Source organism: Caretta caretta, chromosome 6, assembly GCF_965140235.1.
Source record: "Caretta caretta isolate rCarCar2 chromosome 6, rCarCar1.hap1, whole genome shotgun sequence".
NCBI classification, from domain to species: domain Eukaryota; kingdom Metazoa; phylum Chordata; order Testudines; family Cheloniidae; genus Caretta; species Caretta caretta.
In genome coordinates, this window is record NC_134211.1 from 10,765,917 (window position 1) to 10,793,868 (window position 27,952).

The 27,952-nt window shown below is 57.0% G+C and overlaps 1 protein-coding gene across 4 annotated transcripts; it reads right to left on the minus strand.

The window, feature by feature from the left end:
• Window positions 1-18: 18 nt before the first annotated feature.
• FNBP4 (formin binding protein 4) lies at window positions 19-27,941 on the minus strand. Of its 4 annotated transcripts, none has more exons than XM_075129208.1 (17): window positions 27,804-27,939; window positions 22,645-22,737; window positions 20,997-21,133; window positions 20,522-20,711; window positions 19,991-20,138; window positions 19,767-19,887; window positions 17,569-17,907; window positions 16,195-16,405; window positions 10,717-10,832; window positions 9,976-10,080; window positions 9,021-9,154; window positions 7,869-8,047; window positions 6,910-7,220; window positions 3,925-4,069; window positions 3,564-3,823; window positions 2,603-2,760; window positions 19-1,107 (listed from the first exon to the last, which is right to left on the minus strand). In XM_075129208.1, the coding sequence occupies exons 1-17, from the start codon at window positions 27,922-27,924 to the stop codon at window positions 1,017-1,019; spliced, it is 2,859 nt and encodes a 952-aa protein (XP_074985309.1). In that variant the 5' UTR covers window positions 27,925-27,939; the 3' UTR covers window positions 19-1,016. The 4 variants fall into 4 exon arrangements, 3 of the variants coding, with proteins under 3 accessions (XP_074985309.1, XP_048709360.2, XP_074985310.1); XM_048853403.2 differs by having other exon boundaries at window positions 10,717-10,835; XR_012668806.1 differs by lacking the exons at window positions 19-1,107; window positions 2,603-2,760; window positions 3,564-3,823 and adding an exon at window positions 8,592-8,692 and having other exon boundaries at window positions 3,935-4,069; window positions 10,717-10,835; window positions 27,804-27,941.
• Window positions 27,942-27,952: the final 11 nt, after the last annotated feature.

Below are 27,952 nucleotides of genomic sequence, written 5' to 3' on the forward strand. Positions count from 1 at the left end.
AGTACAAGAACACGCAGGTTCTGAAGTATAAAAAGGGATTTTATTCATATCTATGTACAAATTTACAAAGCCAAAAACTGGAGAAATACAAACGGCTGGAAACCCGAGTGGCCTTCCCTTCTGTGGGAAGAAAGTGACTTTTACCTGATTCTGAGCCAAAGAAAGAGGGGGAGGGAGGCTTAACATGGACAAAAGCTACTTTTACTGAAATCAGGGGACTGATGGGGAGCGAAAGGAGGTGGGGCCTAGAACAGGGGAGAACTAGCAAGCAAACAGCAATGCTTTTCTGTGAGTGGCTCCTGACACATAGCCTCCCACCACCTCCCAGGTAGCCCGCAAACGTGTCCAAGGGCTGACCAAAGGTTTTATGGCCCAGGCAAAGTGGACTTATCTAGTCTCTGCACTAGGCCCTGCAGACAACCCTGGATTCAAGTGAAGGGCTCGTCGAGCTCTCAGGGACATCCAGGCCACTGGCTGGCTCTGACGGAGGAAGTGCACGCACGAGTTCCTACTCGGCGCGGGACAGAGCTGCAGCACCTTCGGGCCAGAGATGCTGGGAATGGCAACGCCAGGAGGCGTCCGAGAGAGCTAGGTCTGAAAGCCAAGGAAGAGCCGCCTTCTCCTTAAACTGCAAGGGGAAGGGAGAGGGTTCTGAGCTCGACTCGGCTCTACCAGCTGGGCCAAGCGTTGTGCAGGAGGCAGGCCCACCCGGTGCAGTCGCTGCCAGAGCCCAACCCCAAAATGGACTATTCATGCCCAGCACCCCCGCTGTGCCAGGAGGAGCCGAACGGTGAGCACAAGGCCGGTCAAGGCCACCCATTACCTAACAGGCCTTTCACATCCCAGCTCCCACCCTGGAGAGGTCCCAGTCTAGGGGATTGCTGCATCAGCCCATTCAACTGAAACGGGATGCCCCAAACAGTTACAATTTATTGACAACAGTCGTATCGGTAAGAGGCTCTAAACTGTACATGTGTAAAAAAAAACCCAAAAAACAAAAAACCAGTGCCGATGCCTCATGTGCTCGAAGTGGTTTTCCTCCGCTTGAGCCGTGCTCGCCAGTCCTCCGGCAGGGCCTCGAAATTGGCGTTCCTCTCTGCCATGCCACTGTGGGGACAAAGAGCCGCTCAGGTGCTGCAAAGGAGTCCGGGCAGAGCTCGTGCAGCCCACCCTCAGGGGCCTTATCTGCCCTTGACAGGGGAGTGGGAGTAGGGGGGGGGGCACAGAGGGGACATGCACACGATGCAAAGTTCACAGAGTTGCCTCTGATGCAGAATGGCCAAATCAACCCTCCGGAGAGCATCAGGAGCATGTCAGCGGGAAACTGGCCCTTTGCCTAAGATCTCCTGGGGCCACTAGAAGGTGCTGTGTCAGGGAGCAGTTCTGGGGGCTGGGAAGGATTCAGTCAAGTGTTGTCCCCTTGTTGCTGGGAATCCCCACCAAATGCATGACAGCTCAGTGGTCAGGCTTCCCCAGCTGCAGAGCTGATGGGAGGGTCCAGCTATCCGCCCCCACCGACCCACACACACCTGCTCCCCTCATGGGATGGGCAGAGGGGAGAAGTTTCTTATACACATCTTCAGAGTGGGGCGTTCAGGCTCAGGCAGCCACTGGAAGGACCCCAGGGGAGAAGCTGGAGTGGCCACGAAACTCAACCCATGGGAGTTTTGTAAATACAGCGGCGGGAAGGACCTAGCCCGTGCCACCCAGCTCACTGCAGGGGGGTAGCAAGCTGAACATCCAGCAGGGTCTTCTCCCTCCCCATGCCCTCTCGCCTTGCCTTCGCACTCTCCAGGCCCCACTGCTTTATGCTGCGAGCCCAAAGATGCTGGCCAAGCACCCTGCCCAGCTCGGGGCTATGGGACAGCTGGCCCTACACACTGGAAGGGGAGCTGAGGGCTGTAGTTAAGCAGGTGACGTACTGAGTCAGCCGCCGTGCTGTGACTGGCGGAGAACTCCAGTTCGGCACAACGAGGGGTAAGTGGCCCAGCAAGGCAGTGCTGCCCCCCGAGAGGAGGCACCCAGGGCAGTGGGCTCTCTGCTGGCCTGGCCTGGGAAAGGGGGATCTGCTAGAGGAGCCGGATTTCTAACAAACGGGGAAACCACCCAGGCTGAGAGAACTGCTCGCGTGGGCAGACTGGAGAGGGCTGATCCGAGGGGGAGTGCTCTAGGGTGCTCTGGAGATAGGTGAAGGGCGCCAGGAAGTGCCTCGCTAAGGCACGAGCAATAACCGGTCACAGATGTCGTGATATCCACAGGAAAAGAACCGCCCCCCCAATAACAGCAACGGATACAGCTAGCATCTGAGGGGCCAGGCCAGCGAGAGGGTCTCCTGGGGACTGTGGCTCAGAGAAAGGGGGTGAGGACCACAGCAGCAGCCCAGCCCAGCCATGCTGCCCTGTCAGGGGGAAGCTGGCTCTGAGGGGAGGAACGCTCCCTCCTGGGACCCCTCTGCTGACACTGCCACCTGGGGGGGCTGGCTGGTGCCCTGGCCAGGGGTGTAGCAGGAACTGGATTACGAGCAGGTGCAGAGGACTCCCGAGGAGCAGGCTCCAGGCCCACTGGGCCCCTCTCGATCCCCCGCCAGTCCCCCCGCCCATACCTCACTAGCTGCTGCTGCTTCCACTCCTCGATGCGCTTCTGAGAGGTGAGCTCCCGGTCCTCCTCGCTGGAGCTGGAGTTCTCTTCCTCGTCCAGCTCCCGCTGGATACTCTGCCACTTCTTCACCAGCGACGGCATCTTCGCTTTCCCCTTCTTGCCCTGCACACAAAGAAGGGGAAGGGTTGGGATCATGCAGGTGGCACCATGGGCACGGAGGAGCGCCCCTCCCACGCAGGGCCAGGGCAGGAGGGAGAGGAAGGCAACACAGACCCAGCCAAAGGAACAGAGGCAGAGTGCGTGTGTGAGAAAAACGGCCGATGCTTCCAGGCGAGCACTTCGTTCTGCTCCAGTGGCTGGCTGGGAGAGACCGGCGGGGGATGAGAGGGGCTGATCATTGAGAGTCAGGGGCACAAGCCCTGTCACACACTGCTATATTACCATAGTGGCTGCAAGCCACAGGTCAGGGCCCCACTGTGCTAGGGGCTGTACATTATTTATTAGGTGTATTACGGTAGCGCCTACAGGCCCAGTCAGGGACGGGGACACAGCCCCCCTCTTAATGCTGGAGGAGCCCCAAGAACTCCAGGGAAGCGGTGTGTCTAGCTACTGCCAGGGAGAGAATAGGCTTTCCCCCCAGCCACTTCAATGCTGACTAGCAGCAAGCCCTGCTAGCCCAGCGCTGGCCCCACCCACCCCTGGGGGCTGACCTGCCCCACACTAGGGGAGCCACTGCCCACGAGCGGAAGCAAGCTGCCTGAAGCATCAGCCCTTCACTCAGGGACCCCAAGGTGCACAACACATTAGCCAGCCTCCCCTTTACAGACAATCAGAAGGAAGCGACTTGTCTTCCAAGGCCACAAAGTTCTGACTCTTCTCTCACTGCTCTTGCCCACCCTGCATGCACAGCCTGGATCTTCCAGTGACTCCCCCACAGGCCTGGGCAGTGGCGAGCCCGCCCCTACCTTGTCCCTTCTTCCCTTGCGAGGTTTCTCGGGAGGCGGTGCTTTGGTGGTTGGGGGAGGCGGTGGCGGCGGCTGAGGTGGAGGCGGGGGAGGTGGCTGCTCCATGGCCCCCTTGGCAGGGAGGGCTCCTCGTGCGGGGGCTGGCTGCGCCATGGTGGCTGCGAGACCAGTGGGCACGGCACATTCCGAATAGCTCATGATGGCTGGTGCGGTCACGCCCAGGTAACTTGGCTGGAGACTCAGCCCCATGGGCTGAGGGCCTGTGGATACAGCAGAGAGATGGAGGTTGGTAAGTCCCTGGCAGCCCCCGCTGCAGATGCCGCTCTGGCCTCAGATAGGCCACTCCGGGGCTGGTACTCACTGGCTGCCATGACGGGCTGGCTGTAGAGAACGGGACAGCTGCCAATGGTCGCTGCTCGCTGAACCAGCCCCGTGCTCATCTCACCGGCTTTCCTCTTCTGTGGTTTAGCGGTGAGGGCAGTGGAGGTGCTGCCTTCGGAGTTACTCTGCAGGAAGAGGGGGTGGGCAGTCAGGGGGCTGGACTGAGTCATTGATTTCATAGATATTAAGGTCAGAAGGGACCACTATGATCATCTAGTCCAACCTTCTGCACAACGCAGGCCACAGAATCTCACCCACCCACTCCTGCAATAAACCTCTCACCTATGTCTGAGCTATCGAAGTCCTCAAATCGTGGTTTAAAGACTTCAAGGAGCAGAGAATCCTCCAGCAAGTGACCCGTGCCCCATGCTACAGAGGAAGGCAAAAAACCACCAGGGCCTCTTCCAATCTGCCCTGGAGGAAAATTCCTTCCCGACCCCAAATATGGCGATCAGCTAAACCCTGAGTATATGGGCAAGATTCACCAGCCAGATACCCAGGAAAGAATTCTCTGTAGTAACTCAGTTCCCACCCCATCTAACATCCCATCACAGGCCATTGGGCCTATTAACCATGAATAGTTAAAGATCAATTAATTACCAAAATCATGTTATCCCACCATACCATCTTCTCCATAAACTTATCAAGTTTAAGCTTAAAGCCAGATAGGTCTTTTGCCCCCACTGCTTCCCTTGGAAGGCTATTCCAAAACTTCACTCCTCTGATGGTTAGAAACCTTCGTCTAATTTCAAGTCTAAACTTCCCAATGACCAGTTTATATCCATTTGTTCTTGTGTCCACATTGGTACTGAGCTTAAATAATTCCTCTCTCTCTCTGGTATTTATCCCTCTGATATATTTATAGAGAGCAATCATATCTCCCCTCAACCTTCTTTTGGTTAGGCTAAACAAGCCAAGCTCCTTGAGTCTCCTTTCATAAGACAGGTTTTCCATTCCTCGGATCATCCTAGTAGCCCTTCTCTGTACCTGTTCCAGTTTGAATTCATCCTTCTTAAACACGGGAGACCAGAATTGCACACAGTATTCCAGGTGAGGTCTCACCAGTGCCTTGTATAATGATACTAAAACCTCCTTATCCCTACTGGAAATACTTCGCCTGATGCATCACAAGACCGCATTAGCTTTTTTCATGGCCATATCACATTGGCGGCTCATAGTCATCCTGTGGTCAACCAATACTCCAAGGTCCTCCTCCATTACTTCTAATTGATACGTCCCCAGCTTATAACTAAAATTCTTGTTATTAATCCCTTTAAATGTGTGACCTTACACTTCTCACTATTAAATTTCATCCTATTGCTATTACTCCAGTTTACAAGGTCATCCAAATCTTCCTGTATGATTTCCCGGTCTCTCTCTAAATTGGCAATACCTCCCAGCTTTGTATCATCCGCAAACTTTATTAGCACACTCCCACTTTTTGTGTCGAGGTCAGTAATAAAAAGATTAAATAAGATTGGTCCCAAAACTGATCCCTGAGGAACTCCACTGGTAGCCTCCCTCCAGCCTGACAGTTCACCTTTCAGTAGGACCTGCTGTAGTCTCCCTGTTAACCAATTGCTTATCCACTTTTCAATTTTCATATTGATCCCCATCTTTTCCAATTTGACTAATAATTCCCCATGTGGCACGGTATCAAACGCCTTACTGAAATCTAGGTAAATTAGATCCACTGCGTTTCCTTTGTCTAAAAAATCTGTTACTTTCTCAAAGAAGGAGATCAGGTTGGTTTGGCACGATCTACCTTTTGTAAAACCATGTTGTATTTTGTCCCATTTACCATTGACCTCAATGTCCTTAACTACTTTCTCCTTCAAAATTTTTTCCAAGACCTTGCAAACTACAGATGTCATACTAACAGGCCTGTAGTTACCCGGATCACGTTTTTTTCCTTTCTTAAAAATAGGAACTATGTTAGCAATTCTCCAATCATACGTTAAAGACATCTCCAAGGCCCCTCTGCTGAGCCAGCTAAACCCAGTGCCCCTCTGATGGGGGCTCTCTCTGGCAAGCAGATGTGCTTACTCAAGACAGCCCAAGGCAGCGCTGAACCTAAGCCTGGGTGACCCAGTGATGGAGGGAGCCCATCACTGTGTTGGCCTGCCGCACTGCCCGTCCCCCCCTACAGCTCTGGCCTGGCTCGGGGACCGCACTGCCCCCCGTGTCAACCCTCCCAATCACCCCGGTGCAGCTGGCACCCACTGCCCCCACCAAATTCCTAGCCGTCGGCAGCTGCTGCCCCTACCTGTCCCTTGCACAGCTGCTCCTGAGCACAGCCAAGCGAACTGCTAGCACAGAGGGGCCTTGGGTCTTGTGCGCCTTTGGTCTGCCGTTTAACATGACCCCGCCCCAGGAGACAAATGGATTCTCCGCCTCGTGTGGGGGAAACATTTTGCACTCCTGGCAGAGGAACCCTTTCACGAGGGTGAAATCCTCCCGCAGAGAATAAGGGGTTTAAGGCTGTTCTAGAGCAGCACGGACTCAGGCGGGAGCTGGGCAGCTCACTAAGGAACGCTTTGCCCCTTATCCATTGCACCTCCACTGATCCCCTAGGCTCCTCTTCGCCGGTTCACAGTGCAGAACCACGGCATGCCCAATGACCTCTCTGCCCATTAAAACTCACCTTTGCTCCCCCCAAGAGCCAGGGCTGAGCAACGTCCCAGGACCACCTCCTTTCCACAGCCTCCTGGGAGGGGCCCTGGCAATGGCTTTTAGAGAGGGTATATCATTCATGAAAACCTTCTCTCCCAGGACTGGGAGTGGGGGGAAGACAGAGCTGCTAGGCAGCTAGCCCTCACCCATGGGGTGACAGGGGTTTGCCGCAGGAGGACACAAAACAGAGCCACTGGGAAACACGCCCGGCCAAGTGATGCTGAGCTGCCTGTTTCACACAGCACACCCGATCCGGGGCCCGCCCCGGGCAGCGGTCACTCCCCGCCCTCACCTGGCTGCTGGTGACGGCTGGGCGGAGAAGCGGTTTCAGAGGAGCATCTTCTGTTCCTGGGGCTGGTGGTTCCTCGCTTTCCTCGTCCTCCATCTCTACCTCCTGGATCTCTCCGTCCTCCCCAGGAGGCGGTGGTGGTGGCGGGGGCGGCGGGGGTGACTCTGGCGGGGGTGGAGGAGGTGGGGGCACCTCCAAGGGCAGAGGCGGCTGGAGCACGGGGACAGAAGACTGAAGCATAGTCCAAAACGGAGTAAGCGGCACAAGGGACGTGGCAGGAACTTGGCTGGAGAAGGGCTCTTTGCTGAGAGGACCTGAGGAGACACATTGGTGCATGCCTGACAACCCGCCCTGGAACTGTTTGTGCCACAACCCATCCATTCCTCCGCACAGCTGTGTTGATCCCCTCCCCCGAGCAGTGGCAGGCGTGCGCAGGGCCCACGTACGGCGCACCACAGGCTCTCTGCCCGAGCTGTAGGGCGAGGAGCTCCGTGCCCTCTGCGCACGAGGGCTCTTGGGGAAGCGTGTGGCAGTGCGACTCCAGCAGCCCGGAGCACAGTGCCTCCCTTCTGGGTTAACCCTGTCCACGGCTCAGCCGCTGTCCACGGCTAACCGAAACCTGATGGCGTGTTGAGCCACGGCTCACTGGTGGCAGAGGGACCCTCTTCTCTTTCTCTGGCTCAGAGGAGCTTGTTCTGGCCCTATCACCCACCATTCCAGCTCACAGATTGGCCCTCACACCCTGTTACAGATGGGAACTCTGACAACAAGGGACCGGCCCATGGCCAGACAGCGAATCCATGGCAGAGCAGGGAACTGAAGCCAGATCTTGCTAGTGCTCTAACCGTTGCACCATCCTTGGTACCAGCAGCTCTCCAGCACCTGTAGCCACACACACCCTCCCTGTAGCCAGTCCACACTGCTTCCCGCTCCCCCATCTCACAGCCTGGGCCCCCCAGTACCTGTGGAGTTCTCCACCGCGGATTCACCACCGGACTCAGCTTTCTCCTTTGGAGTTGGTTTGGGAACAGCCTCAGCTTTACTGTCCGGGGCCTGCCCGTCCTCTTCCTCCTCACCATCCGGGAACTCCCACTGGGACTCTCCTGTCTGCTCGTTAACATAGAAATAGCGCCTATGGTCCCTAGATCACAAGAAAGAACAGGCGGCTTTACATTCCCTCCCCTGCAGCGACACGCAGACATGGGCCTTTCCCGCGACAGCGCTGGGCTCTCACCGGGAAGCCCCTCTTCTACTAGGGCTGCCATTCACAAAGGCAACAAACAACTCTGAGGAGGGAGGCGGGAGGTCAGAGCTAGCTCGCTCAAAGCTGTTTGCACTGCTGGCTTTGTGAATCCAGCCCCGAGCCCTCCCCTCCAAGAGAGAAGGGCTGGGAAAGCTGGCTAATGTTCACCGGGAGGAAGGAGAGGGGGCGAGCTCTCTCTAGGAACAGGACTGTTAGGAACTGCCTCCGGAGTACAAACAGGGAGCAGCCCAATTTAAGCAAGGTGGCTGCTCCCCCCATGGGCTGTCGAGGTCCCATGCATGATACTCTTGGTGTCAAACATACAGTGAACGCTAGAGAGAGGGAGAGGCTCTGGGAGCTGAAAAACAAAAGAGCAAACATTTCAAACAATGAACAAACAATCCAGAAAAGCCAAATAGAAAAAGAAATGTTTGGGTCTGACCTGCCGGTAGGAGACAGTAATCTTGCGCTTGGTTCCCATCCGCAGCCAGGGGGGCTCTCCTGAGGGTCAGTGCTGTTAGCCGGAGTAGAGATCCAGAGGTCCTGCAAAGTGCACAGAGCTCTCGCATGCGCGACCCCCCGAGCCCGCCCTCCTCAGCGCAGCTACACTCGGGAGAGTAAAAACCAGCTCTGTCCAATCACCGACCCAAAGCCATTCCAAACACTTTTTTAACAGGGATTTTTTAGGTCTCCAATTTGGTGGCTGGCCCAAACTCTGTGAGTGCCGGAGGTTCTCTGCCTGCCCAGCACCGCTAACTGCAGCTGCTCTCAGTCTCCGTACAGATGTCGCCAACGTCGTCAGGTGGTGATGGTCACAAATCATGTCTGAGAGGTCAAAGGTCAAAGGTGAAAAGGGGAGAAGAGTGCGTACCTGTCCCAGTGGCAGGACCAGCCTTTAGGGGTGGCGTTTATTTCATACTGTTTTAGCTGTTCGGCTGCATCTTGCAGTTTGCGTTTGAGGTAGTTTCCATTGAGAGCTCCTTCGCGCCAGTCTGCAATCCGGGTCTAGGGCCAGCAAGCAGAGAAGCTGTCACACTTCGGCATTAAAGAGAGGGTGCAGCAATAGTAAATCCAGCAGCAGGGCAGCACGGGGGTATGCGGGGAGAGGAGAAGACATGAGCTGCTGCACTCTGCTGGCAAAGGGGCAGTTCATGGTCCATTTTGGTCCATTTCAGAGTCACAGGATTTTAAAAATTGTAAATTTCATGATTTAAGATATTTAAATCTGAAATTTCAACAGTGTTGCAACTGTAGGAGTCTTGACCCAGCTCTGAAGGCAGCAGTGCAGAAGTAAGGGTGGCATGGTATGGCATTACCACCCTTACTTCTGCATTGCTGCTGGCGGCAGTGCTGCCCTTAGAGCTGGGCGCCTGGCCAGCAACCTCCGCTCTCTGGCCACACAGCTCTGCAAGCAACGCAGACAATACCATGACCGCCCCTACAATAACCTTACGACCCCCCCCCCCAACCCTCTTTTGGTTCGGGACCCCCCAGTTTGAGAAATGCTGGCCTCCCCCATGAAATCTGTATAGTATAGGGTAAAAGTACACAAAAGTCCATATTTCACAGAGGGAGACTAGATTTCATGGTCCGTGATGCGTTTTTCATGGCCGTGAATTTGGTAGGACCCTACCTGTGCGTGGTGTTGCACAGGGACATGGACCTGTCCTGTCTGGGGGAAGGAATCAGACGATGAAGGGGGACAGTGGTTAGCTGCCTAGAGCTAGAGCAGTGGGCAGCTTGGCTTCCAGCACTCAGGAAATAGAAGGATGTTTGATTCCCAGGGACACACACAGGTCACCAAGAGGGTCAAAGGCTTCCGTTACCTCAGTCTGCAACAGCAGCATGTGGAAGTTGGACATGGATTGTCTGTTAATGCCCAGGAACTCCAGCTTACTAGTCAGGGTATTTGCCAGCTCTCCGATCTGAAACTGCCAAGAGACAAGGCACGCAAGGGGTGAGGATCGGCTTGCAGACGGCCCGCAGGCCCCGGGGGAGGACTGCCAGTGCTCACGCAGCTATGCCCCAGCTCCCCCGGGTAGCTAAGAGCAGGTGGGGGAGGCAGTGAGACAGTGCCCATGGGCTGTGTGGAGTGCCTGACTCAGAACCTGCCTCCCCTGATCCCAGCACTCTGCAAGCAGAGCCATTTCATGCTACCCAGCAGGGAACAAGCCTGCCCTGTGATGAGCTAAGAAGCCTCCTCCATCTCTGACTTGGAGGAGTTACACTTGAGTGGTAGGCACCCCGCCCCCCAGCACCACACAGCCACTGCCTTCTCCACGCGCTACACTGCTTCTCAGGAGCAGAGAGACGAGCAATACTCACATACCCCAAACCCAGCTCCACTGCTGTCCCCAACCCTCCAAATTCCCACCTACACCTGGGGCTGAGGCCAGAGGGCCACCCAACGGAGCGCTCCAGGGCTCCAAGGCCATGCTCCAACCCCCACATGGCTCCCTCAAGAGAGGGGATGGGAGGCAATCCGGGGATACCCCCCGGACAGAGACGCAGTTGAGACCCAAACACTAGTCAATACCAAATTCTTCCTTTCCCTGCCGCCCACCCACCTTCAGGTCCTGCTCCTCATCTTCTGCTTTGGGCGCTCCCTGCGCTTTCACTTTGTCCTGGACCTCCTCTGGCTCCAGCTCTTTGTCTGACGTCTCCTCAGCTGCTTCTGCACTCGCTGCTGAGGGAGAGAAAACACATGAGACTTTCCTAACTGTTCCCACAGGGCAGCGCAATCACCACCCACTGCACGGCCCCCCATCAGCAGGCAGCTGTGGGAGGGAGTCAACTCAAAAAGCTTGGCCCTATTCTGTCCTATTTTAAAAAGTTCAGGTCTGGCCTGGGCCTCCCGGGCAGACTCTGTGGACTCAGAAGGGAATGGGAGCAGGCAGAGATTTAAACAGGACATCTGAAGAGGAGCAGTAGACAGCATCTTCTTCTGTTCCTTTATTGTTTGCAAATGAGGGCTTTTTGCCCATTAAGAATCCAGGCCGTGGTTAGGCCAGAAGACTAAGGCCATGTCTACACTACAAACTACGACCTAACTTACACTGGCACGTAGCCACGGCTGTTAAATTGCTCGTGAGTGCACATGTGGCTCCTTCTGTTGGCGGTGCCCACCCTCCCCAGGAGTGCTTGCATCAGTGGCGGGGCTGGTGTGGGGCATTGCGGGACAGCTCCTGAAGGCCAGTTACAGTCAACGTAAGCAACACAGCATCTACACTGACACTGCGTCGACCTCATCACAGTGACCGTGACTCTACGCCGCTTGGGGAGGTGCTGTTACTAAATCGGCAGAGAGAGGCACTGATGTCGGTGGGAGCCAAATTTAAGTGAAGACACTCCCACAACTAGGTCGATACACGGCCGGTTACGTCAACCTAAACCTGTAGTGTAGGCCTGGCCTAAGACAGCCAGCAAGCTAGTTCACACCTATTTCACTGCAGTCACTGATTAATGTCAGGAATAAAGGACGGCTTTACAGGAGTCATACAGAGCTGAGCTCCCGATACACATCCCACCTACAGCCCTGCTCCTGGCCCACAGCAGCCAGGCAGACAAAGCTCCCAAAATCCCTAAGGGTGCATCAACCCAACAAGCAAACCCATGGCAGCAGCGAGCCTCAGACTCTGGGCCGATGACTTGGGCTCAGGCTACGGGGCTAAAAACAGCTGTGTAGATGTTCCCACAGAGGCTGAAGGCCAGCCTCCGGGACCCTCCCCTGTGGCCGGGTTTCAGCCTGAGCGGGAACGTCTACACAGCTGTTTTTAGCCGCATAGTGAGAGCCCGAGTCATTGACCCGGGATGAGACTCGCAGAGCGTGGTTTTTTGTTGGATAGACATACCATGTTCACTAAGCCACAAGGCAAACCTCACGCAGCCCTTCCAGTTCGCCAACAGGTATTTAACTCCAGTGACTAATGAACGGGGAAAGGACATTGCTGTTAAAGATTCAACCCCAAGCTCCTTCCTTCAGAGCATGAGACCTGCCCCCGAGCAGCCCTCCAGCCCAGCCAGCGAAGGCCTGCGAGAGAGCAGGACACATACCCAAAGGAAGAATGAAATCCCAGGCAAATCACCTCTAATCTGTCTCTTACTCTGTTTGTGCAGCAGCGGTCATGATGCCGGATACTGGCTGGAGCTTTTGGATGTTAGTGTAATAGACACCAGACACCTTTTAGGATGGCACGGCCGGCACCTGCTGTTCTCACCCAAGGACGGCTCTACAGCACCACACACAGACCCAGCCCTCCCCACCAGCAGGGCCAGGCAGCTGGGGAGAGGCCACTCCCCTTAGGGAGGGAGGAGGGCTGTTACTGGGGCTGGACAATCAGCTATTGCACAATCTCAGTTCGCACTATGACCCCTCCCCCGGCCTGAGCTGTTCATCAACTCTCAGGCCTCTGCAAGGCTGTTTCCATTCAGAGGAGAAATCGAGAACACCAACCAGGTCTGTGCTTTGGTGCAATCCTGTTTACCTACAAAGAATGGGCAGGGAGTCCTGCCCGCTGAACACACCAGGAACAAACAGCTCGCAGCTTCCTTGCTGCCCAAGGAGCCGTCTCTGCTCCTGCCCAGGGCCTTAGCCTCTAGGCTACGAGGTGGGTTTTTCCAGCTGTGACCGCCACCACCACTGTAAGAGTTGAGGGTCTGGGTGCTGGGATCCGGGCATCCTCTGGGTGCTCTCAAGTCAAGGCAAAGAGCAGAGGCCTGGCAAGGACTGCTCTAGTGCACGCATGCACAGTCAGCCACAAACTCGCCTCTTTCCGCCCATCTCATTCCACCATGAGCCTGAGACCCTCCTACCCCAATCCCCTCCCGCCCACTCCATGTGAATTGCCCTACACCAGCCAATGGCTCTGCTTTCCTCCACTGGCTCCTGTACCTAGACCCAGCCAATAGGACATTTATCTGCATGGTTCCCTCTATTGTAGAAGAAGGTCCCCAGACCCTTCAGAACAGCTCCCCACCCTTCCATGGCTCGGGAGGCAGAGTCAACTTTTGGGGGTGGGAGGGGGGAAGAAGAGGCCCAGCCAGTCAGTGAGAGAATGCACAGGGGTTCTTCATTTAGCTCTGGAGCTGCTGAGGCCTTCAGATCCTCTAGTACCATGAGTTACTGCAGAGCAGCCTGCCAGGAGGCAGCCACCAAGATATAGCCCAATATAGGAATGTTTTCCTGGGGTGAGGGTGTGGGGAGGTGTGTGTGTCTGGCACCTGCTGACTCCTCCTGGCTTCCTCCTTTCAGGAGGCCTCCCTGTGACCTTTGAAAGTGGCACTCACAGACCAAGGGAACCACACATGCTGCTCTGCCACAGGATAGAAGGACAACCCTGGAAATTATGGTAGGGCCTAGGAACCAGCTGAGATCATGGGACCCCTGCACTAGGCACTGTACATTCAGGGTAACTGACTGTCCCTGTCACAAAGACCTTGTCAGCTACATTGAGAGAATCTGTAAGGGCGCTCTGGACCTGAAGCAAGAAGTCCTTAGGGGCATGGTAGGGAATTGGTGGCCCAGTCAGTGGGGCATAGAAACCAGAGGCTTGATCCATGGGGCACAGCTGCCCATGACAGGCGCCGGAGGGGCCGATCCATGGGGCGCAGCTGTCCATGGTGGGGACCCAGGCGGGGAGCGATCCATGGGGCGTAGCTGTCTGTGGCCGTGGCCGATCCGTGCGGCACAGCTGCCCAGGATGCTGGGAGCTGTGAAGCCAGCCGTCTTTGTGGCAGAAGAGGGGCTCTGGAGAACTCAAGGCCAAACTGCCCAAGAAGTTGGAATCCAGAAAGCCAAGCAGCAGGGGCAGAGACAGCCTGGCTTGGTTTATACAATACCCTGTAACACAGAATGCAGAAGCCGGGACAAACCTCCAGCCCTCTCGAGGTGTGCTAGGTTAATCAGGGCCTGGCAGGTCTGGCTTGGCCTCTTGTGCCATGGAGGGCTCCAGACTCTGTCACAGATCCATGGATCAGCCCATGCAGACAAGCGCCCCTAACAAGTCAGACCGTTATACCAGCCTAACGAGTCAGCCCTCGCTAGTCCTCACGCTATATTAGAGGAAGGCAGGACTTCTGCTCCACTCCAGCTCTGGAATGCCCGCCCGTCCAGATGGGTGTATCCATAATCCACACCGCAACTAACCACTGGGCAAGAAACTGAGCCTCATCTGGCAGTCCCTGGGCACATGCACAAAGTACCACATACAGGGCACTGCGAGGACCAGGGATTCAAATACAGCAGTGGACTGGACCAATATAACACCTGCCCAGCCAGCCCTGCCTCCTGCAACCAGAAGTCTAAAACGGATTCTGCCTCCAGCCCTAGCAGTCAATATGTGTGGGCTGGGTCAGTGGTCACTGAGCATTTGATGCTGACCAGGAGGTCCCAGGGAAAGCGGAGTCTCGGATTGCCAGGCCATTTAGAGCAGGGGTTCTCAAGCTAGGGGGTCGGGACACCTTAGGGGGTCATGAGCTGCCAGCCTCCACCCCACTTTGCATCCAGAACTTATAATGGTGTTAAATATATAAAAGAGTGTTTGTAATGTATAAGGGGGGGGGGGGGTCGTCGCACTCAGAGGCTTGCTGTGTGAAAGGGGTCACCAGTAGAAAAGTTTGAGAACTACTGATTTAGAGCCTCGCAGACGGGCTCCCGTGCTGCAAGCCAATAGGAAGCAAGGACAGCAAAGCAAGGACTGGTGTGACCTGCTCCCTGCTGCCGACCCCACTGACCAGGTGGGCAGGCCCATGCAGAGCTCCCCAGGCACTGCTCAGTGTGCACTTCTGCTTTGCAGGAGAGGCTGGCCTAGCTCGTGGCAGCAAAGGCCAGACCAGAAAGGAGTGGCACCCCCTGACCCACAGAAATGGGGGCATTTGGCCAATACACCCAAGACCCCAGCAGCAAGCGCAGTCTATGAGCATCCCCAAACATCCACACCGCAGCTTCAAATCCAGCCTGCGGCCCATTACGGTAATCCGCTGGTGGGCCTGAGACAGGTTGTTTACACTGACCGTCCGTAGGCACGGCCGCCAGCAGCTCCCTGTGCACGGTTAGCCATTCCCCGTCAATGGGAGCAGTGGCCAGCACTTCCCTGCAGCCCGTGCTGCTTCCTGCAGCTCGCATTGACCGGGAACGGCGAACAGTGGCCACTGCCCACCACTGCTCAAGTCCCTTCCCCACAAGCATCACCTCTGCCTCACCCACCCACCGTGCTCTCAACCCAAACCCTATCCCAGCCAGACACCAGGAAAGCAGCCTGCCCCATTCAGAGGTGAGACAGACAGCAGGTTTGATGCATACGCTGATGACCCCATAGCCCCCAGATCTTCTCCAGGGCCCTTGGACCTGTCACACAGGACAAAGCCTTGAACCACCCCACAGGACTGCTGGAGGCAGATGGGACGTACCCCCAAGCACCCTGTCAGGAACGGAGCCGCTCGGTGGCAATGCTGTCCACAGCTGCGAGGCTCTGCAGTGCAAACCCTGTATGGCTAGTGCTGATCAGAGACTCAGCACAGACCCTTCACAACCACCCAGCTCTATGAACTGATACAGTGAAGCCAACCTCTGTCCCACGAGCCAGCTCTGAACTGCTCCCATCGCTCTGCGTGCTCCCCGAGAGCAGAGCCCTGGGCAGATACAAAATTTGTATCCGCACCTGATCCGCAGGCCGCAAAAATGGTCCACGAATATCCGCATCCATGGATATAAAACAGTTCTCTGCAGATTTGCAGGGCTCTGGGCTCCAAGTGCCAGGGGTGCTCCTCCCTGTAGAGGGCATACACAGAGCCCCGCAAGAAGACATTCATTGCTAATAACCCAAGCATTACCACTGCTGGGCTGCAGAGAGAGGAAAGAGATCGGCATGGCAGTAACACGGCCCGTGCCCTGCCCCCTCCAGACAAACCCTCAAGCTGCCAACCCCTGCGATGTAAAGGAGGAGACTTTGCTGAAAACTGCAATTTGGTGCATGAGGGTGCAGCTCTCCCTGCAGTCACTGGCTGGGAAGCGAGGGCTTTGGCTCAGGAGGCGTGTCTCAAATTACCTGCTTCCTTGATTTCTGGAGTCTCTCGGCCAGTCTTGCTAGAGCCACGGCTGGTGGACTCTGGGCTGGCAACCCCGACAAAAAGCTTCCACTTCCCTTGCATGGAGGGCAGCTTGGGCGCTGTGTCAAGAGATGCTGACTGGCTCCCATCGGAGAGCGGGCTGGAACCCGAGACACTGCCATCTCCCTCCTCCAAGGCTCGCAGCTCCGCCTGCCAGGAGACCAGAGGGTGAGTGCCGCCTTGGGGAGTAGCCCCCAGCACTCACAGAAGGGGAGGGGAGGAGGGCAAAGCCTCAGGAGGAGCTGCACCCCTGCTGATATGCAAGGAGGTGACCTCACAACAGAGGGCGGGCAGGCCAAACCTGAGTGGGGCTGCGACCCCCTGCGCCAGGTCGCCATGCCCAGCCCTGTGGAATGAGTGCAGAGGTGCATACATGTAACGGTGGGTCACAAAAAAAAACAGACAAGGTGTAGTCAGTGGGTTGCCCTGGCGAAAAGTCTAGGAACCACTAGCCTAGGTTGTCACGAGCCCCTCTGGCCTAGAAATCTGGGAATCCACTGGCGGATGTCACATCAGCCTGGCACAAGTGTGCCCGTGGTGAAGGGGGGCGGTAATAATGGGAACCCTGATATTGGCCCCCGGAGCTGGGGAGCAGTCCCTTTTCCCAGAGGAGAGAGACTCTTTTCAGAGCTTTCCATCCACTGGCAATTCTCTCCGACTGGGGAATTGAAACAGTGTCAGCTACAGGGGGTCACAAAACACCTCCCCCCGCCCGGATTTCTACATGCAATGCTCCAGCCACTGCTGCTCTCCTACTCCAGCCCTGCTTCCTACCGCGGGGAGCACAGTGCTACTTCGGCCTGGTCTACACTTCAAATTGAGATCGACCTAGCTACGGCGGCCAGGGGTGTGAAAAGCACCTGCCCCCGAAGCGCTGCGGGTATGCCGACCTACTCCCGGTGTAGAGGCGAGAAGGGCAGCAGCAGAACACTTCTGATGACCTAGCTACCACCGCTCAGGGGTGTAGGTGGGGGAGGGATGTTCCTCCAGCACTGGAAAAAGCCCCTCCATTGCTGCACAATGCCTCCACTCTACAGTGGCACAGCTGCAGCACCGCAGCGCCTGCAGCGTAGACACAGCCATGGGGTCATTCTGCCGGAGGAAGGAGCGTGCTGTGTGGTGTCTCCCTGGGCATTCTGCCCCATAGGTGATGGGGGGCAGCCCCTGAACCCCCACTTACTCCCTGGCACAGACCACACAGGGCAATTGTGGCTAGGTTTTCTCTTGGCCCACCTGGACTGTTAATGACACAGGGGTTCCCTCCAACAGGAGCCCGGCAGCACCCGCCCCCTTTTCCCCCAGCTGCCACTTACCTTCTTTCTCTCCAACACCATCTCCAACTCCAGCGTGTCCTGCTCCTCCTCCTCCTCGCTGCTCTCCCCTGACTGCACTACACTGCACAGACCCTCCTGGGAAGGGTCTTCCAGAGCATCCCTGCAAGGGTCCTGCTTGTCAGCAGCCACCGCCACTTCCCCCGCAGCCATCTCCTCCGCTAGCACCGGCTCCACCTCCTCCTTACAGATCACTTTCCTCCTCCAGCGCTCCTCTTCCTCCTTCACCACCTCAGGGACCAGCGGAGCCAGCAGGGATGCCGCCACCCCCTTCTTCTCCTCTTCACTGCTCGAGAGGGCCTGGACGCCTTCATTCACCTCCTGTGGGACAGACAAGAGTCACGGGCTCTCTCCCACTCCAGAATCGCCACTGCCCGACAGCCCGAGGGCTTCTCAGACAGCGGCAGAGGGAGGAACAAGAGATCCCTGCAATGAGGGCCTTTTCCCAGCCAGTGATTTGCAGCAATCCAGGAACAGCCATCCTCCAGCCTCCGATACCAACCAGGCTTAGGAGGAAGGTGCAAGAACCCTGTAGTGGACAATTCTGGAGTAATGAGCCTCTAGAGAAAGTACCTTCCTAGCCCTGTCTGTGAGAGGTTCAGTACTTAACCCACTGCATCCCACCCAGCAAACACCGAGTTATGGCCGATCCCTTCTGGGACCCTCGGGGCTGCTGGGGTCTGGGGTGCGCTGAAGGCCTGCAAGACTCAAACATCAATGGGGCATGGTGTACGGGGACTTCTTCTTAGCAAGGGACTCCTGAGTGCGGCCTGGGAGAAGGGGCTACTGGGAGCGTCTGGCCCTCCTCCCCTCCCTCACCCCCACAATGTCCTCTCTAAGCTGGACAGCTGCAGCCTTTGCAGACCCTTCCCATGGATATTTTTCCACCCTCTGACCTGTCTCCTTCACAAGGTGGGGGATCCAGAACTGAACACAGGCCTCCTGGGGAACATATCTGTTTGCTCCGGGGGGGCGGCACTAGAAGATGGGCAGTAGTTTTTATTCTGTTACCATGCAGTTGGATACTCCATGTGGCCCCCTATGCCCGGCATGCCCTCTCTGAACTCCTCCACAAGCCTGTCCTCCTTCAAACTCCACCTCACCCCCCACTCCCACCAGGGATGTTACACGGGGGGACAGTGCAGACGGAACACTTCCCAGCCACAAGATCAGTGAGTCCCTTGGGCAGCGCATTCAGAAAGAGAATACATGCTTCTCTACATGATCAGCCTGGGAAACTCAGTGCCACAAACTGTCAGTCAGGCCAAGAGTCTGGGAAGGCTGGAAAGAGGAGCAGGAGTTTCTATGGAGGGCAAAAGCCAGCCTCCAGTTATTGGAGGATGCGGTCTCTGGGGGCAGATTGGCCCATCACTGCCTTGTGAAGGGCTCCTTACACCTTCATCAAAACAGAGGCTCCTGGCCTTTGTCCTTCTGATCCGGCACAGCAAACCTTGAGCTCCTTCCCTCAAAGTGATGCCTTGGCCTGGCATCGTCTTAGTCACCGGGGCAGCTCTCAGGGTGTGTGCAGAGCAAAGGCCGCCCACATCGCTCCTGTTAGCCTTGCTGAGTCGACGCAGCTCCAGCAAAGGAAGCAGGAGTCTCTCTGCGCTGCTAGCCAGGTGCCACCTACTGCCAACTGCTGCACTGTGCCAGCCCCACAGAGGGAATCAGATGCCCAGGAGTAGCAAAAGCTCCCAGAGCTGGCAACGTGCTCAGTGCTGCAGGATCCACCCAGCAAGGCAGCCCTTGCTTTGGAGCCTGCACAGCCCCTCCACACAATCCAATTTTCATTCCTATACCCCCAGACCCCTCCTGCAGGTGACCAGACCAGACCAGAGAACGCCCAGCTGCCGTGCTTAGCTGCCCTTCTACAGGGGTAAGAAGAGCGCCAAGTGAACACAGGATCCATTGGAGCCATTTCTCGAGCAGAATGGCACTTGGAGCATGCATTCCACCACTAGAGCAGGATTTTCCACCTGGGGAGGTGGGGATGGGGAGCCTGGCCTCAGAGACGCCCAGCTGTCCAAACTCAATGGCTAGCTTAGGCTCCTCTGAGCTCTCTAGCTCCTTCCTGGCCCCTCTGTTCCCTGGGAGCCCAGGGGTGAGGCTGGCCTGCAGCGTGATAGAGCGTCTCATTGAGATGTTCTGCAGGAACAAGGAAAGGGGTGACTCCCACTGACCTTCTTCACCTCTCGCTTGGGTAGGACAGTCCCTCGGCTAATGCTGGCAACAGTGACCCCTTTCTCCTGAGGGTACAGGTCTGCAGCCACCAGGAAACTCCCATCGACACCTGCCACAGAACTGGGGAGGGAAAGCAGAGGCTGTGACGGGCACATACCAACAGGCAGAGCCACCACCCCCTCTGTGCCCCAAAGATGGCCCGGCCCCGCCCTGCTGGCCTCACCTGGGCTGATAGCGCTGCAGCCCCTGGACCTGGGTGGCGAGGTACTGCGGCAGCTCCCAGGTCACCTCATTGGTCCGCGTGTTCCAGTAATAGTAGCAGCCAGTGTTCTCATCCCAGACCTCCTGCCAGTCTCCCATCTCCACGCCCACTGAGGGAAGAGAACCAAAGGCCGTGAGTGAGCAGGATGCTCCTAAGCCCGCAGCCCGGCGCTAGGCACCATGGTCCTCTCCACGTGCCTCAGGAGACAGGGACCCCACCATCTGTCCCTGAACTCACCCCACGCGCCAGCCACTCACCAATAGCCCTTGGAAGACACAAACCTGTGTGTGTCGGCCACTAAGTGTTTCATTCTTGGGGCTACAGCACAACATTCATCTTCTGACATCACAGCTAGAGAGAACGCGGCTGTTTCCAGGCAATGAAAGGGACACGGGGGCTGGCGTGCTGCCAGGGACGGAGGCCCCCCCAGCGCCCTGGCTGGAATGGCTGCCCGCACGCCCTGGGGCAGATGAACCCGGCAACAGAGCTCACCTCCTGCCAACGAGCACTGCGTGTCATACTGCCACTCCGCCGGCTGGGCAGAGCCCGTCCCGTTCGCCGTAGCCGAGGGATGGCTCGAGGCAGGCTCCTTTGGCTCTGGGCGCGGCGGAGTCGGCGGGGGCGCAGAGGAGGCACCAGTTGGTTCAGCAGGCTGGGGCGGAGCTGTAATGGCATCAATCTCCTTTGAAAACACAAAATGTTTACAAATGAATTGAAGCCCCAGATTTGGGACAATCAGCGTATTCCCCTACATGGAGAGAGCAGCTGCTACCCCAGGTGAGTCCTCCAAACTCAGCAGCCCTGGAACCCTGTCCACCAGCTTCATCCTCCACACCGCCTTCCACCCCAGCAAAAGCTCATTCGCCCACTTTTCTCCATAAGCACGCTCAGGTCGGTCAGAAGGTGGTGACCCTGGAGCCCTGCCTGTCGTCCCTTGACTGAGACCCAGGGCAGGATTTCTACTCACCGCCAGAAAGTTTGCCAGCGTGCTGTCAATGTCTGTCGAATTGCTGCCGTTTGCATCTGTGGACGGCACTGATTTCTCAGGTGCCTCTCCCTCCTCATCATCACTGTCTGCGTAAGCACCGAGCAAACGTAAGCCACCTAGGCAGAGGAGAGTTACCAGTGAGAGTTTCCCTCCACCCTCAGATGCCTGGGTTTAGAGGCAGCTCCTCTGAGATGATCATTACTCATACTGTGGTACAGACTTGGGGTCTCGTGGCACTGAACTGACACACCGAAGACATGGTCCCTGCCCCAAAGGGCTTACAATCTCATTTAAAACAAGATGCAACTTTGTAACCATGGAGGCTAGAAGCTTGCTATGCTGAATGTGCCATGTGGGCCCCACACATCCCTACCAGACCTCTGCTTTGGAAATGGCAAGGTCACAGGGTACTCCCTCCTAAGTACTTATTCAGGGCAGTCCGGAATGTGCCAGAGCTGTGCGATTTAAAGCTTATCGAGGTAATTGTTGTGGGCAGCACTACAAATCAGGAAAGCCAGTTGCCTATCCCAGAGTTGTAGGCATTTCAACTGTTTAACTACTGACTAAATCTGAACAAGTAACAAAACAGATGTAGTCATCTTTCAGTGAGCTAAATCAGGCCTCGAGCGTGGAACTGCTGTAAATGAAAAAAGCCCTCTGCCAGCAACCTTTCCACTGAGATGGAGCCATTCCCTCCAGGGGCCAACAGAGCACTCAGCTCCGGATTCCAGCCTGGGGTGGTTAGCTCAGTGGTACGCACAAATTCCAAAAGATGGCTCCCTGATGGGCCCTAAAGGTGAGGACAGAGGGGAAAAAACAATTGTATCTGCTCCTTGTTTTATTTCATAATGGTCACTAACAAGGGGCCTGAAGAGTTTCTTCCACTCACTGTTCATGTTACAAATCCAGGTACCTGGAAAAACCAGCTAGACAGAAGAGTCTGTGGAGGACTAGAGGGTTTGACACTTGAACCTGAGGCTTGGTCTGCACTAGGATTCTAGATCAATATAGCTTGCATCTCAGGGGTGTGAAAAATTCACACTCAAGAGATTTATCGATACTGACCTAATTCCTGGTGTACACAGAGCTAGGTCGATGGAAGAATTCTTCCATTGACCTAGCTACCACTTCTCGGGGAGGTGGATTAACTATGGTGATGGGAGATGCCATTTTAAGCACAGACATACCCTGACTGAGGTGGAAAGGATTTTTTTTCAAACTGCATGAGACTGAGCGACCAAAACAAAGCCAAAGGATTGGAATAAATAGCTAACTAAAGACTCAACACCACCTCATCATCAATTAGAGCTGAGGAAGATCGCAATCCGCTGAGTCATCTGTGAAATCCTTCAGTGAAACAGGAAAACAAGACCGACATCCCTGAGCCTTCCAAGGCAAAGCACAAGCAAGAGGAGCTTGCTTTGAAGGATCTGTTAAAGCCTCCTTCACACACACACAGACCAGGGCCCAAACGCCATGTCTGCCTTTGCTAGCTGCCTTCCAACGACAGCACTTTGTGCCTAGAGCGTCCAGCGCCAGACAGACACAGACTTGGCTGCTTGCCCTTAGTAACTGCAGACTGCACTAAAGCCTAGGGAGAGCAAAGGAGGAGAAATGCCCCACCTACCTGTTGGCTTGACAGCTGCCGGTCCAGCAGGTGCAGTCATTTGGGGCGGGTTTGGAGCTGTTCTGGGAACCTCCCCAGTCACCTCGGGTTCATCTGGGTGAAGGAAGGAAAAGTGACAGGCACTTCAGTGGCCCACATCCAGGGAAGAGCCTCTGCCACCAAAGGAAGCCGGGGAGGGGAACTCCCTGCTCCCATTTCCCAGTAAGCACTGTGTGGGGTAACATCTTCCGCTCCACACGCTCCCCTGGGATGGTCACTGCAACTTGTCCTGGGGAGGCACTCACAGGCTCTGCTCCCAGCCCTGGGGTACCATCCAGACAGCATAGCCCCAGCCCCCAAACGGTTACAACCGAACCTCAAACATGACTCAAGTGACTGTACCAAGCAGAGGAGAGGGAGGAGGAAGGCAATGAAAAAAACCAGCGGCTACGCATGGCAGCAATGGGCCGTGTGCAGAACTGGGCAGCTCGGACTCACTGCCAAGTTTTCTCTTTCATAAATAAATAAAATCAGTTCTCGCCAAGAGTCGTGGGCTGGCTGATTGCTTGTAGGCAGCATGTCTTGAGGAGGGAAGTGGAAGCAGAGAAGTGCATGACGTGAAACAGGAAAAGGGACGGCTGTGCCCCTGCTGTTGCCCAGGTGGAGCCAAGCAGCTGCAGGCCATTCTGCGGGCAGACAGCACAGCAACCTCCCCATCCTGTGCCCCTGAGCAGCTCCAGCACCACCACTGCCCAGCTGCTAATCTCTCCAAGGAAATTCCCCAGAGACCATATGGCTTAGTCACCTACTGTACAGGTTTAGCTGAGGTGCAGATCCCTGCTGTGCAGGAGCCCTGAGCACCACTCCCACCATGGAAACTCCCAGAATGCTATGCCACTGATTCCTGGCTCCTGCCCAGAACAGGCAGGAAGCCCAGGCCTCAAGCTCTGCACTCGGTCCCTTATTGTCACTGCGCTGAACGTGTGGAGACCACTGGCACAGAATGTGTTTTAACAACTGTATTTTGAGATCTTTATTTTCCGCTCAAAGCTTCTTTTAGAACGGGGTGGGCAAACTACGGCCCATGAGCCACATCCAGCCCATCAGACCATTTACTGCGGCCCTCAGCTCCCGCGAGGTTGGGGGTTTGCCCCGCTCCAGCTGGGGAGAAGGGTCAGGGACCCCGCTCCGGCTCCTACATACCCCCGCAGCTCCACTGGCCGTGAACCGGGGCAGCACATAGAGCCACCTAGCCGCGCCTCGGAGCCGGGGGGGGGGGGGCACGCTTCTGGGAACTGCTTGTGGAAAACACCACCCGAAGCCTGAACCCCTGAGCCCCCGCCCCAACCCCCTGCCACAGCCCTGATCCCCCTCCCGCCCCTTGATCCCAGCCCAGAGACTGTACCCCAAGCCCCTCATCCCCAGCCCCACCCCAGAGCCTGCACCCCCAGCCAGAGCCCTCACTCCCGCATGCCCCAACTCCCTGTCCCAGCCCTGATCCCCCTCCTGCCATCAAAACCCCTCAGTCCCAGCCTGGAGCCCGCTCCTGCACCCTAAACTCATTTCTGGCCCCACTCCAGAGCCTGCACCCCCAGCCAGAGCCCTCACTCCCTCCTGCACCCCTACCCCCAATTTTGTGAGCATTCATGACCTGCCATACAATTTCCATATCCCGATGTGGCCCCCGGGCCAAAAAGTTTGTCCACCCATGTTTTAGAACCTGAAATTCAGGCAACTGGCAGGGTGGCTCACTGCACAGCTGGACAAGGATCTATGCCTCCCTTCTGCCAGATACTGATTGGCATTCCAGTGAGGCACTAACCTGGCACTGACGTGACTAGGAGCTGGGGGCTGCCACTGGTGAAATTATCACATCATTAAGGCAAACAGGGCAGAGGCCTTTTCATTGGGCTAGGTCAGGGAAGCCATAGGTTCTGTGGGGAGGGAGGCCGGGAAGTGCAAGAGAAGACATTAACTTCCACTATGGGAATGGCAGAATGGTCTTTTGGGAGCAATGGATGGGACGAGATACTGTTTTGCCAGTGACTGGGGGGGTCTGGTCCAGCTGTTCACGTGTGTCCAATTCTCTAAGACCTGCTACATCCATTGAGAGCAACTGAGTCAATCTGTTACCCAAGACTGAGCCTTCTGCTCCAAAGCAGAACACGCTGTAATTAAGTCTGTGCAGGGCTGCATCCAAGGTCAGATGCCAGTAACGCACCAAGCAAAAAAAGGGAATAAACCCCAGAGTGTAACATCAGCGCTACCCTTTCCAGCACCTACCTCCACAATCTACAGACCCTTTGCTCCAAACTATGACTGCCACTACACAACTCCGCGATGCCATGTCTGCGACAGGTAGAGAATCCAGCCACTCACAGCAGGAGCAAAGGACACGGGGGCTGAGCAGACAACTCGGGAGAGATGAACAGAACCAACCACCACAACAGCTTCCACTCCTACTTTGGAAAGGCAGACACAACCCATACTGACCAGGCAGCCACAGGCCAGACAATAAACAAAAGCATCAGAGAGCTGTGAGGACCTAAGAAAAAGCCCTGCAGGTCTGCAATCCAATAAAGAAACCCCTAAATATAATGTGATGCACCAACATGCTACCAGAGATAACCTGACCCATTAGACCAGTGGTTCTCAAACTTTTGTACTGGTGACCCCTTTCACATAGCAAGCCTCTGAGTGCGACCCCCCCCCATATAAATTAAAGACACATATATATTTGACACCATTATAAACGCTGGAGGCAAAGTGGACTTCGGGGTGGAGGCTGACAGCTCATGACCCCCCATGTAATAACCTCATGACCCCGAGGGGTCCCGACCTCCAGTTTGAGAACCCCTCCATTAGACTGTACGGCAGCACCCAGCTATTCAGGCTGAGATCAGCAGCCCTGTGTTCATCACCTTGCCAGTGAGGGCTACAATACACATGTAGACACCCACCTAGTGACCCCATACCTACCGCCCTGCCAGTGACAGTTACAACACACAGAAAGGCACCACACAACCCCGCACTCTGCCAATGAGGGCTACAACACACACTTAGAAAACGCTGACTGACCCTGTACCCACCACTGTGCCAGCTCAGGGCTACAACACACACATAGCGAACTGCTCAGAGACACTGCATCCCTGCCAGAAAGGGATACAGTACACATGTAGAAATCCAGCCAGCAGCTCTGTGTCCACTGCCCTGCCAGCGAGAGCTAGAATGCAATATAGAAACTTGCCCGACCATGGAGCAGGGGCGATTAACAATCATCTTCTGGGGCCATTCCTACCAGCAGTGTAACAGACAGCAAACATTATTAGCTCACTGCTCTTTTGGGGAGTATGGACTTCAGTTTCAGTTAGTTTCCCCAAACCTTTTTTTACCATTACAGCATTGACTTAGCCAAACCCCCATTCTCCACCCCCCGCAATGCCACGAAGCACTCAGGACTAAACCACACACTCCTCATGTAACCCTTGGTGCTGGCTGGACAGATCGAGCTTCCAGCATCTAAGGCCAAACTGACAGTCTGAGGGAACTTGGAGTGATCTCCGCCAATTCCCACACCCTGAGCCCTGCTGGCAGGGCGGGTGCTGCCCCTCCATTGCCAGCCGTCCCCGAGTAGTCAGGACAGATATGGCATCAGGTAGGGCCCGGGCCCAGGCCCAGCCCACACTGCACAGCGCTGGCACCAGGGGTGGACAGGCCCTGCCGGGGAGGGGACAACAGACTGGAAGGGACAAACACACCACCCAGGGCATCACCCCCCGCCCCTCTGGGACCCCCACCCCTCTCAGACACCCCATCACAGCCCTGCCTCCCTTCCCCGGACACCCACCTCTGCCCCTACCTCCCTATACGCCTCCTGGCCCTCACACCCGCAGGACACCTCCTCCCAGCCCTAGCCCCCTCAGATACCCCCGCCCCGGCCCCTGCCTCCCTATACAGCCCGGGCCCTCGCCCCTGCCTCCCTTCCCCAGGCACCCACCTCTACCCCTACCTCCCTATACACCTCCTAGCCCTCGCCCTCACCCCCCCAACGCACCCCCTCCCAGCCCTAGCCCCCTCGGATACCCTACCCCAGCTCCTGCCTCCCTTCCCCGGGCACCCCCTCCCCGACCCTACCTCCCTATACACCTCCTGGCCCTCACCCCCCCCAGCACACCCCTCCCCCGACCCTAACCCCCTCGGATACCCCCCCCAGATCCTGCCTCACTATACAGCCCCGGCCCCCGCCCCCGCCCCCCTTCCCCAGACACCCACCTCTGCCCCTACCTCCCTATACACCTCCGGGCCCTCGCCCCCCCAGCAAACCCCTCCCCCGACCCTAACCCCCTCGGATACCCCCCCCAGATCCTGCCTCCCTATACAGCCCCAGCCCTCGCCCCCGCCTCCCTTCCCCAGACACCCACCTCTGCCCCTACCTCCCTATACACCTCCGGGCCCTCGCCCCCCCAGCACACCCCGCCCCCGACCCTAACCCCCTCGGATACCCCCCCCAGATCCTGCCTCACTATACAGCCCCGGCCCCCGCCCCCGCCTCCCTTCCCCAGACACCCACCTCTGCCCCTACCTCCCTATACACCTCCGGGCCCTCGCCCCCCCAGCACACCCCTCCCCCGACCCTAACCCCCTCGGATACCCCCCCCAGATCCTGCCTCCCTATACAGCCCCAGCCCTCGCCCCCGCCTCCCTTCCCCAGACACCCACCTCTGCCCCCACCTCCCTATACACCTCCGGGCCCTCGCCCCCCCAGCACACCCCGCCCCCGACCCTAACCCCCTCGGATACCCCCCCCAGATCCTGCCTCACTATACAGCCCCGGCCCCCGCCCCCGCCTCCCTTCCCCAGACACCCACCTCTGCCCCTACCTCCCTATACACCTCCGGGCCCTCGCCCCCCCAGCACACCCCTCCCCCGACCCTAACCCCCTCGGATACCCCCCCCAGATCCTGCCTCCCTATACAGCCCCAGCCCTCGCCCCCGCCTCCCTTCCCCAGACACCCACCTCTGCCCCCACCTCCCTATACACCTCCGGGCCCTCGCCCCCCCAGGACACCCCCCCCCGCCCTGCCTCCCTACACAGCCCGCGCCCAGCCCGCGCCCCGGCCAGGCCGCAGGCCCCAGGCTCCCGTCGCAGGCGCCGCCCCCGTGGCCCGCCCGGTCCCTACCCGCTTCCGAGCCCGAGCTGACGTCGGGCGGGGCCGGCCCGTCGCGGGCGGCGCGGGGCCCGGGCGGGGAGAGCTGCAGGATGGGCCGGCGGCCCGGCGCCGCGCGACCCTTCTTCCCCATGGAGCGCGGTGCGGCCTGGGCCGGGGGC